The sequence below is a fragment of the Carica papaya genome, chromosome 1, assembly GCF_054855325.1.
Source record: "Carica papaya isolate Zhongbai chromosome 1, ASM5485532v1, whole genome shotgun sequence".
In the NCBI taxonomy this organism is placed as follows: domain Eukaryota; kingdom Viridiplantae; phylum Streptophyta; class Magnoliopsida; order Brassicales; family Caricaceae; genus Carica; species Carica papaya.
The window spans coordinates 18,262,655-18,279,933 of NC_142309.1; the positions used below are offsets into that span (position 1 = coordinate 18,262,655).

Here is a 17,279-nt window from a genome sequence, read left to right on the forward strand (position 1 = left end):
AGTGAATCCTGAAAAGGTTGAAGCGGTACTTGGCTGGGAGAAGTTGACATCAGTTAAAGAAATCCAGAGCTTCCTAGGGATGACAGGTTATTACCGCAGGTTCATTGAAGGATTCTCCACCCTAGCAGCCCCTCTAACCCGACTCACAAAGAAGAATGCCAAGTTTGAGTGGAATGAGGACTGTGAAAGAAGTTTTTCAGAATTAAAGAAGCGGTTGACTACTACACTCGTACTGTCTTTACTGAGTGGATCGGGGGGATATACAGTTTATAGTGATGCCTCTTATCTAGGCCTGGGTTGTGTCTTGATGCAACTTGGGAAGGTCATAGCATATGGGTCCAAACCGTTAAAGAATCATGAGAAGAATTATCCCACCCATGACTTGGAGTTTGCCGCAATCATACACGCCTTGAAAACCTAGCGCCACTACTTATACGGAGAGATCTTTTAGATCTATACCGATCATAAGAGTTTGAAACACATATTCACTCAGAAGGATCTCAACATGCGTCAGAGAAGGTGGATGGAACTCCTTAAAGACTATGATTGTGATATCTTATACCATCCGGGTAAGGGCAACATGGTAGCAGATGCTCTCAGCAGGAAAAGTACAAGTATCTTAGCCCATTTGATGGTTTCAGAATGTAGGCAAATTGGGGCCACACAATAGGTTCGACTTCAGGACTTGAGAAGAGTCACATGTTTGGGCCGCCTAACAGTCCAGCCCGAGTTAATCCAGAGAATAAGAGAAGCCCAGTCAGTCGACCCCGCCCTAGTAGCCCGCAAGATTGATACAGAACAGGGAGCAAGCTTAGAATTATGAGTATCTATCGATGGGTTACTCCGGTTCCAAGACAGAGTGTGTGTTCCAGACGACAGCGAGTTAAAGAGAGACATCATGACAGAGTCCCACAGCTCAAAGTTTTCCATACATCCTAGAAGCACCAAAATGTACCAAAGCATGCAACCCCAGTTTTGGTGGAATGGGATGAAGAGAGATATAGCCAACTTTGTATCTAAATGCTTGGTATGTCAGCAGGTCAAGGCAGAGCATCAGTGCCCAGGTAGGCTACTTCAGTCTTTACGATCCCAGAGTGGAAGTGGGAACACATCACCATGGACTTCGTGACGGGATTACCCAAGGCACGTTTAGGACATGACGCCATCTGGGTAATTGTTGACCGGCTTACCAAATCTTCCCACTTCTTGGCCATCAGGATGACCGACCGCTTGGACAAGTTAGCAAGAATGTATACCCAGAAAATAGTCAGATTGCACGGAGTTCTAGTAATAGTGGTATTCGACAAGGACCCCAGGTTCACTTCTCGATTTTAGAGTAGCTTTCAGCAAGCCATGGGAATAAAGCTGTCTCTCAATACTGCCTTCCATCCTCAGACTGATGGACAATCAGAAAGAACAATTCGTACACTCGAGAATATGCTCCGAGCATGTGTCCTTGACTTCGGGGGTCATTGAGACGACCATCTACCCCTGATAGAGTTTTCCTACAACAACAGCTACCAAGCAAGCATCGGCATGGCTCCATATGAGGCGTTATATGGGCGCCTATGCAGATCACCGATTTGTTGGGAAGAAGTGGGCGATAGAAGATTGTTCAACCCTAAGTTGGTAGAGGATACCACGTCTAAAATTGTTAAAATCAGAAAGAACATTCAGACGGCTCAGAGCAAGCAAAAGAGTTATGCGAACACCCGTAGGAGAGATCTAGCATTTGAGAAAGGTGACCGGGTGTTCCTTAAGGTCACTCCTTTCAAGGGAATTAGTAGGTTCGGGAGGAGGGGAAAATTGAACCCCCGATTTATTGGACCTTTTGAAATCTTAGACAGGATTGGTACTGCTGCCTATAGACTAGCACTGCCTCCAAAGCTCTCCAAGGTCCACAATGTGTTCCACATATCCATGCTATGTAAGTATAACCCGGACCCCTCTCATGTCTTGGCTCATGAACCGTCTACTACAAGAGAACTTATCTTATGAAGAAATACCAGTCGGTATCACGGACCAAAAGAGCAGGATACTCCGCAACCAGGAAATATCATTTGTAAAGGTCGTGTGGTAGAACCACACGCCAAGGAGGCTACCTGGGAGCTAGAATCAGATTTTAGAGCCCAGTATCCCCATTTGTTCGACCAATAGTAAGAGTCAAATTTGGGGGACCAAATTTCTTTAAGGGGGGGAGAGTTGTAACACCCAAATTTTATTATTTTATTTTTTTAATTTATATTAGAATTTTAGTTTAATTTTTCAATATTTAATTTATAAGGTTTTAATTTAATTTAATTTAATTTAATAAAAGTAAAAATAATAATAATGATAAAATAGGGTAAAATTATTTTTGGGATTTAATTGAAATTAATTTTGGGAAAAAGGGGTAAAATTTTGGATTCTGGGGGTGTTTTTGAAAAGAAAATCAGAAATCGGGAGTCAAAACATAATTTAAGAAAGTTGTTCCACATCAGCAGCCCCGACCAACCAGAACACGCCGCGTGACAAGGAAGCTGACGCAGGAGGCCACGCGGGACGGAGCCACGTGGGCGATCCGTGTGCACGTGATCGAACAGTCCAGATCTCACGCGTGCGAACGGCCCAGATCTCACCCGCACGGATGGCCCAGATCTCACGCGTGCGGACGATCCAGATTGAATCACGCACGGACAGCCTAGATCACATCGTGATGGACGGTCCAGATTTATTCCCATTTTAATCGCGATCAGACGGCCCATATTAAATTGTGAAGGATGGCTAAGATTAAAAGGGAAAGGTTATAAATAACCTCACCCACACCTGACCCTAAACCCTAGCCGCTAGTACCCTCACCGGAGAAGAAGAACCAGTCACCAGAGGAGCCGGCCGCCGCCACTCGCCGCCGCACCGAAGGGTTTTTTGACCACCAAACGAGGTAAATTTTCTCCCTTTGGCTCGTTTTTCGATGCTGAATCTGCCTATGGAAAAATCGGAGCCAAACGACTAGCTAATCGGCCAGAAAACAACGCCGAAGTCCAGCAGCACCGTCGCGGCTTCCCTCGATTTTTGCCTGCGACGAGGCCCTTTCCGGTTCCTGTTCGATGCAATTTTTACACCACTGTGATCACCGTCCTTTTCTCTATAGGTTGACTAGAGCAAAACATCAAATCGTGACTCGCACCGGAGAAGCCGCCGCACCCGAGAGCTCCACCGCCGGTAAGTCTTAGTTTTTTGTGATTTTTTGGTCCACCGAGGGCCGTAGGGTTGTTTTATCACAGGAACCAATGCAAGTTTGGCCGAATTTGGCTGAAAATGGCCAACCCGAGGCAGATCGCCGCCGCGGGTGGCGGTGCCGTCGCTGGAGCACGGTGGAGCCGCCGTGCTGGAATTCTGATATTGGCCAAAAAGGGGCCTTGGGTCTGATTTGGGGTTTTTGGGACACGTGTAGGTACCGGTAGTGCATTTCAGTTTCCCAGAAAAAATTCAGGAAATTTAGGGACAACCTGTAGGCACATTGTAGAGCCGATTTCAGACCCCAAAACAAATAAAGATTTTTCACCCTATCTCCTATCACGACATTAAAGGTTAATAAATGATTAAATGGTATTTTATGAATTCATAAATATGTATAATTAATTAAGATTGCTAATGGGGCCCGAACCTGATGTATTTGTCGGTCTGTTTCTGTTTGATCTATTTTATAGTCTAAACGCAGCATGGTATCTGATGTATTTATTTTATAGTTTCGTACGCATGAATCACGGTTTCATCTATTATGGTTTGAATTATTGGGAACCCAATGTTGTGTTGTTTTGTTTGGTGTTCATTACTAGTTTACGGGTTTGTGTATAATTGGATAATTGAGACCAAAAAAAATGGAAAAAGGTATGTGAATTCATAAATAGATAATGGCTACAGCCTTACTAGATATCCTGGGAGATGGTGGACGGACCAGGTCCATAGGGAACCCTACCGGGAACGTGGTCTCTCATATCGGACGGGGTATGGAGACTTTATATATTTTGGCGCCCATACCGGATGAGGTATGGGGACGGCCCGTTTCACCCTCATACCAGACGGGGTATTGAGGTTCATGGTTTTTAGGCGCCCATACCGGACGGGGTATGGGGACGGCCCTGAAATTAAGTTATTAATGTTAATGGTTCACGTGTAATGCTGACCCCCTATGGATCCCCATGTATACTAGTAGGCCGATAAAAAAAGAAATTTATTATCTGATTATTGAGGTACAAAAGTATAACATGTGTTACGTTACAAAGTGTATATGATTTTATGATGGTTATAATGTTATTGTTTTCATATGTTATTTTCACGAATCTCACCGAGGTAAGTGGACAGTAAAGATTTTTATTATTGATAAATGAATTTATCATGAATTATGCTCCATTGGTTGCTTTTATTGTTTTACAAACTTTTACTTCTGTGACAGTGAGATAGTGTGATATCTTTACTGGGCTAGTGTAGCTCATTCCTTATTTAACTATTTCATATAAGGAGGATTTGGTTTCCGAGCCCGTCCCGTAGGAAGACGACGAGTAGACATCTAGGGAATTCACAGTTTTATTTATAGCATTCATTACTAGTATTTACCTTAATTAGTTTTTTCTTTCACACGTTGAATACGTTTTTGGTTATTGTGTAAGGGATGTTTATCAGAATTTTTATTTCACTTCCGCACTTAGAACTTTTTAATACATACATTTCATTTTTATTTCCGGAGCCGTTACACATTATGTCTGGATTATCTCCTATATTAGGTGCTGCAACTCGATCATCTAACTCAATCATGGCTAAATTGTTGAAGAGATCGCCAGGCATGGCCTCTGAGTCATCAACAGGATCTAACGCCATCGCTAAATCATTCGATGGGTTATCCATCATTATTATGTTGGGATTGGAAGAGTCTAGGTTACAGAAGCTATTTAGGGGAGGAGTTGAATTAATACTGCTGGAGGCATATTCATGAGTTGGGTTACTGGGCATACTAGGCATGGGGAGAGTCGTCAAGGCCTTCATTGCTGGATGTGAGTAAAACATTCCGTCATCCCTTGGATAACCCTCAGCGAACTCGAGTTACCTTGTTCCTTCTTTAGCTTCTTTGCAATTAAGCAACATCATTCCACAAGCATATTGAACCTAAATTCCCTTTAATGTATTTTCTTATTCATAGTTCATTTAATTATTTTCTACTAAATAAAAAATTTTGTTCTTATCATTGTCGTCAATATGATCTTATTCAACTATTAATATGTCATTCATTTAGTATAATGCTAGAGATAAGTTCAATTTTTTAATCATTAGTGAATTTTAATTAATTTCATCGATATAATTTATATGTTTATATATTTTTCATGTTCCAGTCTTCTTATTTAGCTTCTATCATTGGATGCATTTGTGAACAAATTACTACTTCTACTTGATTTAACCTGAGGAAGAAATTCATCCTTGGTGCATTAATGATCATGACAAATACAAAAATGAAAAGTATATGTAAGCGTATAAAACCTAATTCTCTAATATTGACTAAAACAAACTAGTGTTTAATAGTTAATTCTTTTTTACGCATTTCACTTACAACAATTCATATAATTATTTTTAAGTAAATCAACAAGTTAAGCTTTATCATGGTCAGTGAGGTGATCTTATCCAACGACTAATATGTCGTTCATTTTGTATAACGCTAAGGGAAAGTTAAAAATTTTTTTACCCTGAATAAATTTGATAGACTCATCGATATGATCTATTTTTTTTTTATTTCAGTTTTTTTGTTTGGTTTCTATTATTAGATGTATTTATGAATAAATTAATGCATCAAGTTTGGTTCAATCTCAAAGAAGAAATTTATTATTGGCATGGAAATGATCATAATAGCCATGATCTTGGAACATAAAATGGAAAGTTTATGAAGATTATATATAACTTAATGCTCTTACATCATGCACAAATTAACTAAAGTGAAATAGTTCAAGAGTTTTTGCCTTCTATGCATTTCCCCTATTAACATATCATTTAGTTGTTCTCAAGTAACTCAGAAGGTTCAATTTTATCATGGTCAGAAAGATGATCTTATCTGATAATGAATATGTCATGCACTCGGTATAACGCAAGAGAGAAGTTAAATTTTATCATCATTATTGAATTTGACATAATCTCATTGATATAAAAAACGTGTCTATATATTTTTTATATTCTAGTCTTCTTGTTCTATTTTTGTCCTTGAACACAATCTGTTCTTCATGCATATCTGTTTGTGTTTCATAAGGCTTCAAAATGTAAACAATATATCATAATAGTATTGCCATGTTAATGCATCATTCAGCAACCCCTTCCTATTTCTCTTTCACTTTTTTTCTTTTATTTAATTTTAAATCTATTAGCATGTTTTTCTTTATCAGCATCCTTTGTTGCTCTCAAGATTAATTTTGCTCTCAAAGTTGAAAACAATTTAGTTTTAGTGTACAAAATTAGTCTAAAAATATCTTAATAGTAAATATTTTTAAATAAAATTTTAAAACTGAATATCACGCTTATATGCTTTGACTAAGCATCTGGTAAGAAATATGTTTTCTTTAGCAGAAAAATGTCATTCTTTGTTATAAGTTTTTTAAAAAGTAGTAAGTGAAGTATACAAAAATAAGATCATCGTTAATCAAAATTGAATGGGTCACATGAACTAGGAAGTAGAGTCAAATTCTCCCATATAAATATCTATTGGAAACTCTAGTTTAGAAATATGTTCAGACTGAAAACAGGAGAGATTATTGGTTTTGGATTGAAAGATCTTTTAGCTTCTGTGGATCGACTTCTGATGGTGCTCGGGTGAATCTTCTCAGCATGCTTAGCCACATTCTTCTTCAGCTCATTGAGAGAGGCCTTCAATTGTTGAAGTGTGTTAAGCTCATATCTTCTTTGGGAGCCATCCACCAACATTGATTCTCATTTGTCTTTTTCATATGATTAAGCTCCTCGCCTCGCTTCATCTCGATTTCGAGTTGGTTCAGAACCTATACATGCAGTAGAATTAATATATATTATTTATATTGAAAACGTTTTATTAGAAAGGAAAGAAATTAAAATAACCGGAGTGTTGAGCTTACAGACACTAGCGTTCCAATGAGCCTCAATGAGTTTCATGGTTCCAGAAGTAGCTTGTGGTGGATTACCACTAACAACACGTTCCAACACAGTCTCGACACAAGGATGACCAAAAGAAAAGATCTTTCGACCGGGTGAGAAGACGATAATAGCAATCTCAGCCCCACATAGAGTGCTCAATTCACTCACCTTCTTGAAAAGTCCGGCTCGGTGTTTGGAGAAAGTGACTTGGAGATTGGTTTCATTATTCATCTTCACCATCTCAACCTTTTGTCGTCCCTTACTCTTTCTCGCCATGGTTACAAGTATTGAATATGTGCAGAGAGAAATTAAAAGAGAGACTAATGGAGAGAAATAATTGTATTGAAAGAGGGGGAAATGAGTGACATTTATAGGAGATTTAAATCAAGGTTGTGAATTAATAAATTTTAGGTAGACATCCTGTACATATTTTCCTGTATTAATAAGTTACATCTTTAGAGTTACTTGAGAATCTCCTCTTTATTGAAATATATGGTAGGAAAAATCTGGACAATTAAAGTTAAATTTTAGCTGTACTTTTATACAATTTGCAAAATCATCATTGTTTTAACATTTATAGATACATAGCTAGATTGATATATATGAAAATTGAACCTTCTTGAAAATTTTACATTTTTTATGTTATATATATGTATATATATTCTCGATATTAATTTGGGATTGAGAAGGTAAGAGAGCTACTTTTAATTTTATTTATTTGTCTCTTGTTAGGAGACACAATGAATCAAATTGCAATGATAAAAATCCTTAGATTATTTATGTTAAAGTAATAAAAAATATAAAAATGTATTATAGGATATATTAAAATTTAAAAACTATGATGAATTCTTTATAAAATTAATTGATCATTAGTACAATGGATAATTTTAATTTATTTATAAGCATTAAGGAAGGATCTAAGTTGCAAATTATAACTATCAATTGGATCACATTTAAAATTCAAAGTTTTAAATAATTAAATTTAATTATGACAATCGATTAACCTTCATAACAATAAAGTTTTAATTCAATTGCATGTGATATTCAATTAAACTTGAAATTCATATAATTCATGTTGAGTACTTTCAAAAGGTGACTTACAATTATTTTATTTGTATAACACTTCAACTTGAGCCTGCTTAAACAAAATGCAATTTCTTTGATCCATTTGATTGAAAATTTCTATTTAATATTGTTTGGTCCTAATATAAAATCTTCCTTGTTTATATACTTAACATTTAATGAAGATATTATCCCTACTTGGGATATATATTCCCAAATATATAGATATGTTTACATACTTAGATAAGCACTGTCAATAGAATATTTTCCCTGAATATTACCTAATTTCATTATTGATTTATTTTAAGATTAATTACCCACATCAAACTAGTAGAATTTTCTTAGCTAGCATTTATGTGTTGATAGAATTTTCTTAGCTGGAGCTTATGCATGTGACCCATATAGGCTTAGTATTAAATTATTTATAGGACTTTAACCAATATAATTGATTTATTATGACTAAACACTTTTCATTCATCATCATGATTTATTTATCGCATCAATAAATTGGATGAACATACATGTCACCAAGAGTGTCATCTAATAAATATATCACAACTCTTATAATGTATAAAAATTTGATCATGAAATTTAGTAGTTTGTCCATGGATGCATAATTACCATATAGTTAATTCATTTCATTTATTGTATTTCAAATTAACTCAAGATATGACTTATACCAACCATTATTTAATTGAATAGTTGGTATATTTCTTCTTGTACAAGAGATTGTACTTCCTTGTATGTTTTTAATTAAATGTTATTTATATTATTTTAAAATTAATGTGTGTATATTAGTTAATTAACCAACACAAGTATTTATTCAAAAATAGACTCATAATTGTCAATGTAAAAACTAACTCACATAAATATGACATAATTGAAGGTATTCCCAAAGATGATCATGTTCTTATCAAAGCACAATTATGTGACTTTAATATCTTATTTTCTTACATTTAGACGTTACCTTTGTCTTGAGTTAATGAGTTAAAAATAAATTACTTAAAATATTTTCTCCTATTACAACTCTTAGAATAGCAGGTTGATTTCAACTTGAAAATAAAAATAAATGCATAGATAAAAAAATTATGTTATTATTGCACTCTTTAAAAGTACCACAACCCTACAATGAAAAGGAACATGACGAAAACCCAAATGCTAAGGCACCAGATATCTAACATAAATAAAATAAAACAAACTGCAAGTATTGTGTTTACAACTCTTTTTAATTTCATCCTTCCGAGACTTAGTCAAGAAATGAACCTAGTAGAATGTTATTTATCCATTTCCTTGAATATATATATTATATCTAACATAAATAAAATAAAACAAACTGCAAGTATTGTGTTTACAACTCTTTTTAATTTCATCCTTCTGAGACTTAGTCAAGAAATGAACCTAGTAGAATCTTATTTATCCATTTCCTTGAATATATATATTGGGATTATTGTTGAACACATTAGGTATCGTGTTTGGATTGTTTAATACATGAGGCATCATGTTTAATTTGTTCTGAATTATAATCATCTTAGCTTCTTTAGTAACTTTCTTCTTCAATTCCTCAAGAGATGTCTTTAAATCCTCAAGTTGTGAGAAACGCATTTCCTGTTTTGGACCCAACCACCAACACTTACTCTCACATATTTTTTGTATTTCCTTAAGCTCTGCATTGCAATTTTTCTCGATTTCCAGTTGATTCATGACCTATTTTCATAAGTTTCAAATAATAAGTACAATTCATTATAAGTTTTAATCGAACAAAAGGAAGATCAAATAAGTATAATAAGTTTTAAAATCTAAATATGGTCTACTCAAACCTGTGTGAGGATCATATTGAGCTCATGTATCCTTGAGTTGCGGTGAACCTCAATGAGTGTCATGGCTCTTGAAGTATCTTGTGGAGGATTACCACAAATGAAATCTTCAATCACTTTTTCAACACAAGGATGACTAAAAGAAAAAGCCTTTTTACTGGGGGAAAAATAATAATTGCAATGTCGATGCCACGAAGAGTGGACCATTCACTAGCTTTCTTAGAAAAACTAGCTCTTCGTTTTGAGAAAGTTATTTGGAGGTTGATTTCGTTACTCATCTTTATCATCTCAATCTTTTGACGACCCTTGCTCTTCCTATCCATCTAAAAGTGAAAGAAAAAGATGATGTGAGAAGGAGATAAAAAAGTTGGCTTATAATTTACTAGGAAGTGATAAAAAATGGGTAGTATTTATAAGAGTTATCAGACTGACATTATTATTTTCCACAATGCAACATCAAACATTATTTAAATGGATTTTCTATATAAAATTTTTTAATCTTTAATTACTTACTCATTGGGATTCATCAAATTGGAAAATTTCATTTTGTACTATCCAACAAATAATTTTATTTATAAATTTATTAGCTTTAATTACTTATTCATTTGGAGTCAACAGATTAGACATTATCATTTTGCACTATCGAATATATAACTTGATTTAGATTAATTTTCTATATAAATTTCTTAGCTTTAATTACTTATTTATTTAGAGCAGATTGCATATTATCATTTTGCACCATCTAATATATAAACTGATTTATAAATTTCTTAACTTTAATTACTTATTTATTGGGTAATTATTAGGATGGACATTATTATTTTGCACTATTCAATATATAACTTAATTGAGAGAGATTTTCTATATAAATTTCTTAGCTTTAATTACTTTCTCATTTGGAGTTACTAGGTTGGGGATCTTCATCTTTCACCATCAAACATATAATCTGATTTAGATGGATTTTCTATATAAATTTTTTAATTTAATTACTTACTCATTTAGAGTCATTAAGTTAGACATTATTATTTTGCACTATCTAATATATAACTTGATTTAGGTGAATTTTCTGTATAAAATTTTTAACTTTAATTACGTACTCATTTGGAATCATCAGGTGGTGCATTATCATTTTACACTATTCAACCTATAGTTTGAGTTAGGTAGATTTTTTATAAAAATTTCATAGATTTAATTACTTACTCATTTGGTGTTACCAGATTGACTTTATCATTTTGCACTATCCAACATATTGCTTGAGTCAGGTGAATTTTTTTATAATTTTTTTTAACTTTAATTACTTACTCATTCGGAGTCACTAAGTTTGATATTATCATTTTGCACTATCCAATACATAATTTAATTTAGATGAATGTTCTATACAAATTTATTAGCTTTAATAACTTACTCGTTTGGAATCATCAAGTTGGACATTATCACTTTTCACTATCCAACACAACTTGATTTAGGCATTTTTATTTTATATTGTTCAATATATAATTTGATTTAGACAAATTTTCTTTGTAAATATATCGACTTTAAAAACTTATTTGTTTGGAATGCTTTACAATCACCTCATTGAAATATATAGTAAAAAAATCTTGAAGATTGATATAATATTACCTTTAAGTTATACGAATTTACCATTTTCAAATCATCATTGCTTGTAGAACGAAATGAGATGAATTTTCTTAGAAATAGTTATTAGTAGCCACATTTTCTTGCTTATCAAATTTGACAAGATAATGAAAATAGTGTCAACATCTATGCACAGATAAATAAAATTTGAATAACACATCCCAATACACAGTATTATATAATTACCAACCTATTTCCTAATATATATATATATATATATCAAATTTGGGAAGATAATGAAAATATTTTTCATGTTTCTCCAGACATGAATAATAAGTTAGTCAACAAAAAATTACAAACTTGGTAATAAAATTATAGCGAATATTGCGAAACCACCATGAAGTTTAACATGTTATATATAAAAATAAATTAAAATTATAAGAAAATCCCAAAGTACTGAATATTATACAATTACCAACCTACTAATTATTTTAATAACCATTGTCCTCTTTTCAACCTTAGCCATAAAAGGTTTTAATGAAGCTTCCATATAAAACTATTCTAATTTGGCTCAATTCTTCACTATGGTGAGTTGTCTTTCATAGTATGTTATCTTTCTTGATGCTTTTGATGATTGCTCATCTTCTCTATTAATTTTCTCTACATTGATTCAAAATTATTTATACTCTATTTGAATCCATAGGGACTTAAAAGTGTTTCCATGAGAGATATTTTAGTCAGAATTTTAGGATTATCTAACTAAATTTTTATGTTTGCTTTTTCATTAATCTCGTCATTCTTCCCAATAAATTTGCAACAAAATGGAAGGATTTAGATAGTCATGTTTTTAATCGAATATTCTCAATTGGAATTAATATTTTCTTGAAGGAATCTGTCTTCAAGAGCTTTTTTTTTTGGAAAAAAACTCAGACCCCAAAGAGATTGGGGTTCCTCCCAATTTCCATCATAAGTAGTAGTTATGCTAATGAAAAAGCACAATATGTTTTATAAAATTTTTGTAAATATAGAACATGGTTGTAATTTTTCAATTAATTTTTTCAATCTGAGATATTATTTTAACAACACTCAATTATTTATAATATATTGAAATATCATATTTTTAATATAAACTATAACACGTTGCATAGTAAATTTATTAAGTACGCATAGATATTTTAATATAACGTGCACTTGAATCCGTATTTGCATAATGCATTTTTAATTTACTATTTATTTTTACTTTCATTGCCATGTCTTTCTTAAAATTTTTTGTTAAATAAGAATAAGTTAATTGTGTTTTACTTTCGAAGTTGATCTATATATATCCACTATATATCTTCTCCACAAGCTATATATTCTATTTTCCATTGGATTATTACAGCCATTACGCACCATACATCTGTTTTAACAGTAGATCGGTAAATAATTAATATTTCATGGATGATTTTTCAAGAACCTGCCACCCCATATGACATCCTGCCACCCCATATGACATCTAATAGAACATATTGGATATGTAAATACAATATGTTAAATAAGGGGCTCGGGAACATATTGGATATGTAACGTCTTTCTGATCTGAAATGGTTAAATAAGGGATGAGCTACACCAGCCCCGTAAAGACATCATACTATCTCACCGCCACGGAAGTAAAGGTGGGTAGAAAACAAAAATGATCAATGGAGCATAATTTATAACGAACTAGTTTATTAACATAAAAACTTTTACTGTCCACTTACCTCGGTGAGATCTATGAAAACAACATATGAAAACAATAACCTTATAATATCATGAAATCATACACACTTTATAACATAACACATATCATACCTTTACATTTCAATCATCAGAAAATAGATTTCCTCTTTTACCAGCCTGCTAGTATCCATGGGGATCCATAGGGGAACCCCGCTACACATGAACCATTAACATTTACAACCTGATTCCAGGGCCGTCCCCATACTTCGTCCGGTATGGGCGCCAAAACCATGAACCTCAATACCCCGTCCTGTATGAGGGTGAAACGAGCCATCCCCATACCCCGTCCGGTATGGGCGCCAAAACCATGAACCTCAATATCCCGTCCGGTATGAGGGTGAAACGGGCCGTCCCCATACCCCGTCCGGTATGGGCACCAAAACACATAAGGTCTCCATACCCCGTCCGGTATGAGAGACCACGTTCCCGGTAGGGTTCCCTACGGACTCGGTCTATCCACCATCTCCTAGGATATCTAGTCAGGCTGTCCACATTTTCAACTCATCAATTCACATAACCTTTTTGCCATTTTCCTTGGTCTCACTCATCCAACCATACATAAATATGTAAACCACTCATCGACACCAAACAAGACAATACAATACCGGGTTCACCATAATACAAACCATAATGAAAGAAACCATGGTTCATGCATACGAGATCATAACATAATTACATCAAACATCATACTGCATTTAATACTGAAAATTAGATCAAACAACAACAGACCAACACTGTATTAGACTCGGGCTCCATTGGCAACCTTAATCAATTATACATCTATAAAGTCACAAGGTACAGTTTAATTATTTATTTAGCTTTAATACCGTGATAGGAAATAGGGTGAGGGGTCCTTACTTGTTTTGGGGTCTAAATTTGACTCTACAGTGTGCCTACAGGCTGTCCCTAATTTCTCTGAATTTTTTTCGAAAAACTGAAACGCACTACCGGTACCTGCATGTGTCCCAAAAAATCTCAAATCAGACCTAGGGCCCTTTTCGGCCAATATTGAAATTCTGGCACGGCAGCTCCGCCGTGCTCCGGCGACGACACCGCCGTAAGCGGCAGCGATTCGCCTCAGGTTGGCCGTTTTCGGCCGAATTCGGCCACACTTGCATCGGTCCCTGTGATAAAACAACCCTAGGGCCCTTGGTGGGCAAAAAAATCACAAAAAACCGAAACTTACCAGCAGCGGTGCTCTCAGGTGCGGCGGCTCCTTCGGCGTGAGTCGCGTTTTGATGTTTGGCTCATATCAACCTGTAGATAAAAGAACGGTGATCACAGTGGTATAAAATTTGCATCGAACGGAGGCCGGGAAGGGCCTCATCGGAGGCAAAAATATAGGGGGGGCGCGGTGGCGCCGCTGGACTTCGGCTGGATTTTTTGGCCGTTTGGCCGGTGTTTTGGCTCCGATTTGGCCATAGGCAGACTCAGCATCGAAAAAGGAGCCAGGAAGACAAAATTTACCTCGCTCGGCGGTCGGAAACTTCCCCGGTGCGGCGCCGAGTGGCGGTGGCTGGCTCCTCCAGCGAGGCACTAGCGGCTAGGGTTTTGTGGTCAGGTGTGGGTGGGGTTATTTATACCCTTTGCCTTTTAATCTCAACTGTCCATCAAGATTAAATCTAGACCGTTCGATCGCAATTTAATTGGGATTAAATCTGGATCGTCCATCGCGATGCAATCTGGGCCGTCCGTGCCTGATTTAATCTGGGCCATCCGTGCGCGCGGGAATGGAACTGAGCCGTCTGATCGCACGCACGCGGATCACCCACGTGACCCGTCCCCTGGTCAGCATTTTCTTACCACGCGGCGTGTCCTGGTTGGCCGGGGCTGCTGACCGGGCCGCCGACGTGGCTGCTGACGTGGCACAACTTTTTTAAATTGTGTTTTGACCCCCGATTTCTGATTTTCTTTTCAAAAATACCCCCATAATCTAAATTTTCACCCCTTTTTCCCAAAATCAATTTCAATTAAATTCAAATAATATTTTTACCCAATTTTATCAATATTATTATTTTTATTTTCATTAAATTAAATTAAATTAAATCAAATTAAATTAATTAAAAATCTAAAAAATTCAAATAAATAAAAATAAAAATAGTAAGATAAAAATTAAATTACTTGGGTGTTACACTCTCTCTCTCTCTCTCTCTCTCTTTTGGGGTGAAATCTAAGCCCTAATATGTATTAAACAATGCATGTCTATATAAGATTTATAATGCATGCATAGCATATAGTACTGTAAAATTAGAGTTAAGATGAAAGCTAATAGATCCTTTATTTATAAAATATATCACTTTACATTCCATTGATAATATAGCTTAAATATGAAAGTCAAGCTGTATGAGCACTCTGTGACCTTACTAATCAAAACACATTCCCATAAACTTCAAATTTTGAAAAACTCCTACCCGTTTCCACCATTATTCTGAGTCATATTATATCCTGTAGCTGGCATCATGTTCACATTGTTAAGACCATTGGTATACATAAAGTTTTAATCGTTAATCGCATCCGATCCCCCCACCATCATGTTCTGGTCATTGTTCATCATCATATGATCGACTGGAACCATGTTTTGTTAATTGTTGATCATCAGATTTGCCGTCGATAGCATCATGTTTGTAGGGTTACTGTTGATAGGCATGACATTAGAGACCATGTTTGGATTATTGGGAATCATGGAATTGGACAAGGGAATGTTTGGATTATTGTTGTTGAGCATGTCACGAAGCATCTTCATATAAGCTGCAGGATTAACATGTTAGGATTAATCATGCTGGGGCTAATCACGTTTGGATTAACCATGTTGGAATTAACCCTATTCATGTTCGGATTAACCATGTTTCTGGGACCAACGATAGCATTTAAGGGGATAGATTCAAATGGAAGTCCAGTTCTATTGGAAGAGCTTTCAAGAAAAAGCTGATCATCAGAATTAGGATTAATATTGTCCTCTTCAGCATCTTTTTCTTTAGCAACTTTTATAACATTCTCGTATAATTCCTCAAGAGTAGCTTGAAATTGCTGAAGCTGTGAAAGGTTCATGTCATCTATGGAACCCATCCACCAGGCTTTACTTGCATTCTCCTTCATCACCTTCTTAAGCTCCACACTTCGCTTCTTTTTAGCATCCAGTTGGGCATTAAGCTTTAATTATATATAATCATGTCCAAAAAAAATTCAAGGATTAGTTATAAAAATTAAATAGTATAGATATATGAAGACATGGTAGTGATTATACCTTATTTAGCTGTGAGTTGAGCCCTTGGAGATAAGCATTTCGATGAGCATCCATCATACATCTGTTAGCTGAAGGAGGTTGTTCTATTAGGCCACTGAATCGATTGATCAACTTTTCCATAGAAGGACTGACAAAAAAGAACACTTTCTTGGCAGGTGAAAAAATAATCACTGCAAATTCAGCGCCACAAAGTGTGCTAATTTCACTCGCCTTCTTGAAAATGCTAGCCGGTCGTTTGGCAAAGGTAACTTGGAGATTCGTCGCCTTCTTGATCTTCACCATCTCAATCATTTGGCGGCCCTTTAACTTCCAAGGAGGCTCCATGGATAAATTTAGCACGAATAAAAAGATTAATTTATGATTTGAATGATTGAATAAGGATGAAGTAGAATGAAGTATATTTATAGACTACTCAATTTGATAATTACAATTTTTAAGTATTCCTGCATTTAAATTAACTGTGTCTAAATTACTTACTCCTTTAGGATTTTGTAATAATGGAGAGAATATAATTTAACTAATTTAGACTAGTCTAAATAAATGCACTTGAAGTTTTTAGAATCTTTCCTAAATAATCTGACATAGAGCTTCTAAGATATTCTTTTTATTTGACTAAAAATAATTGATTGAATTATCTTTTTTAATGAACATTGACTTAAATGAAATCTCTCGCGTCATTCAAATTTTATTATGTGCTTAGTATA

The 17,279-nt window shown here is 35.1% G+C and overlaps 1 protein-coding gene and 1 pseudogene across 1 annotated transcript; both read right to left on the minus strand.

Moving 5' to 3' along the window:
- Positions 1-6,881: 6,881 nt before the first annotated feature.
- LOC148270387 (agamous-like MADS-box protein AGL62 pseudogene) lies at positions 6,882-7,398 on the minus strand (annotated as a pseudogene).
- Positions 7,399-16,070: 8,672 nt separating this feature from the next.
- On the minus strand, positions 16,071-16,899 carry LOC148270388 (agamous-like MADS-box protein AGL62). The gene is made up of 2 exons (XM_088216987.1): positions 16,576-16,899; positions 16,071-16,481 (listed from the first exon to the last, which is right to left on the minus strand). Exons 1-2 carry the CDS (start codon positions 16,897-16,899, stop codon positions 16,071-16,073), a joined length of 735 nt encoding a protein of 244 aa, XP_088073113.1.
- Positions 16,900-17,279: the final 380 nt, after the last annotated feature.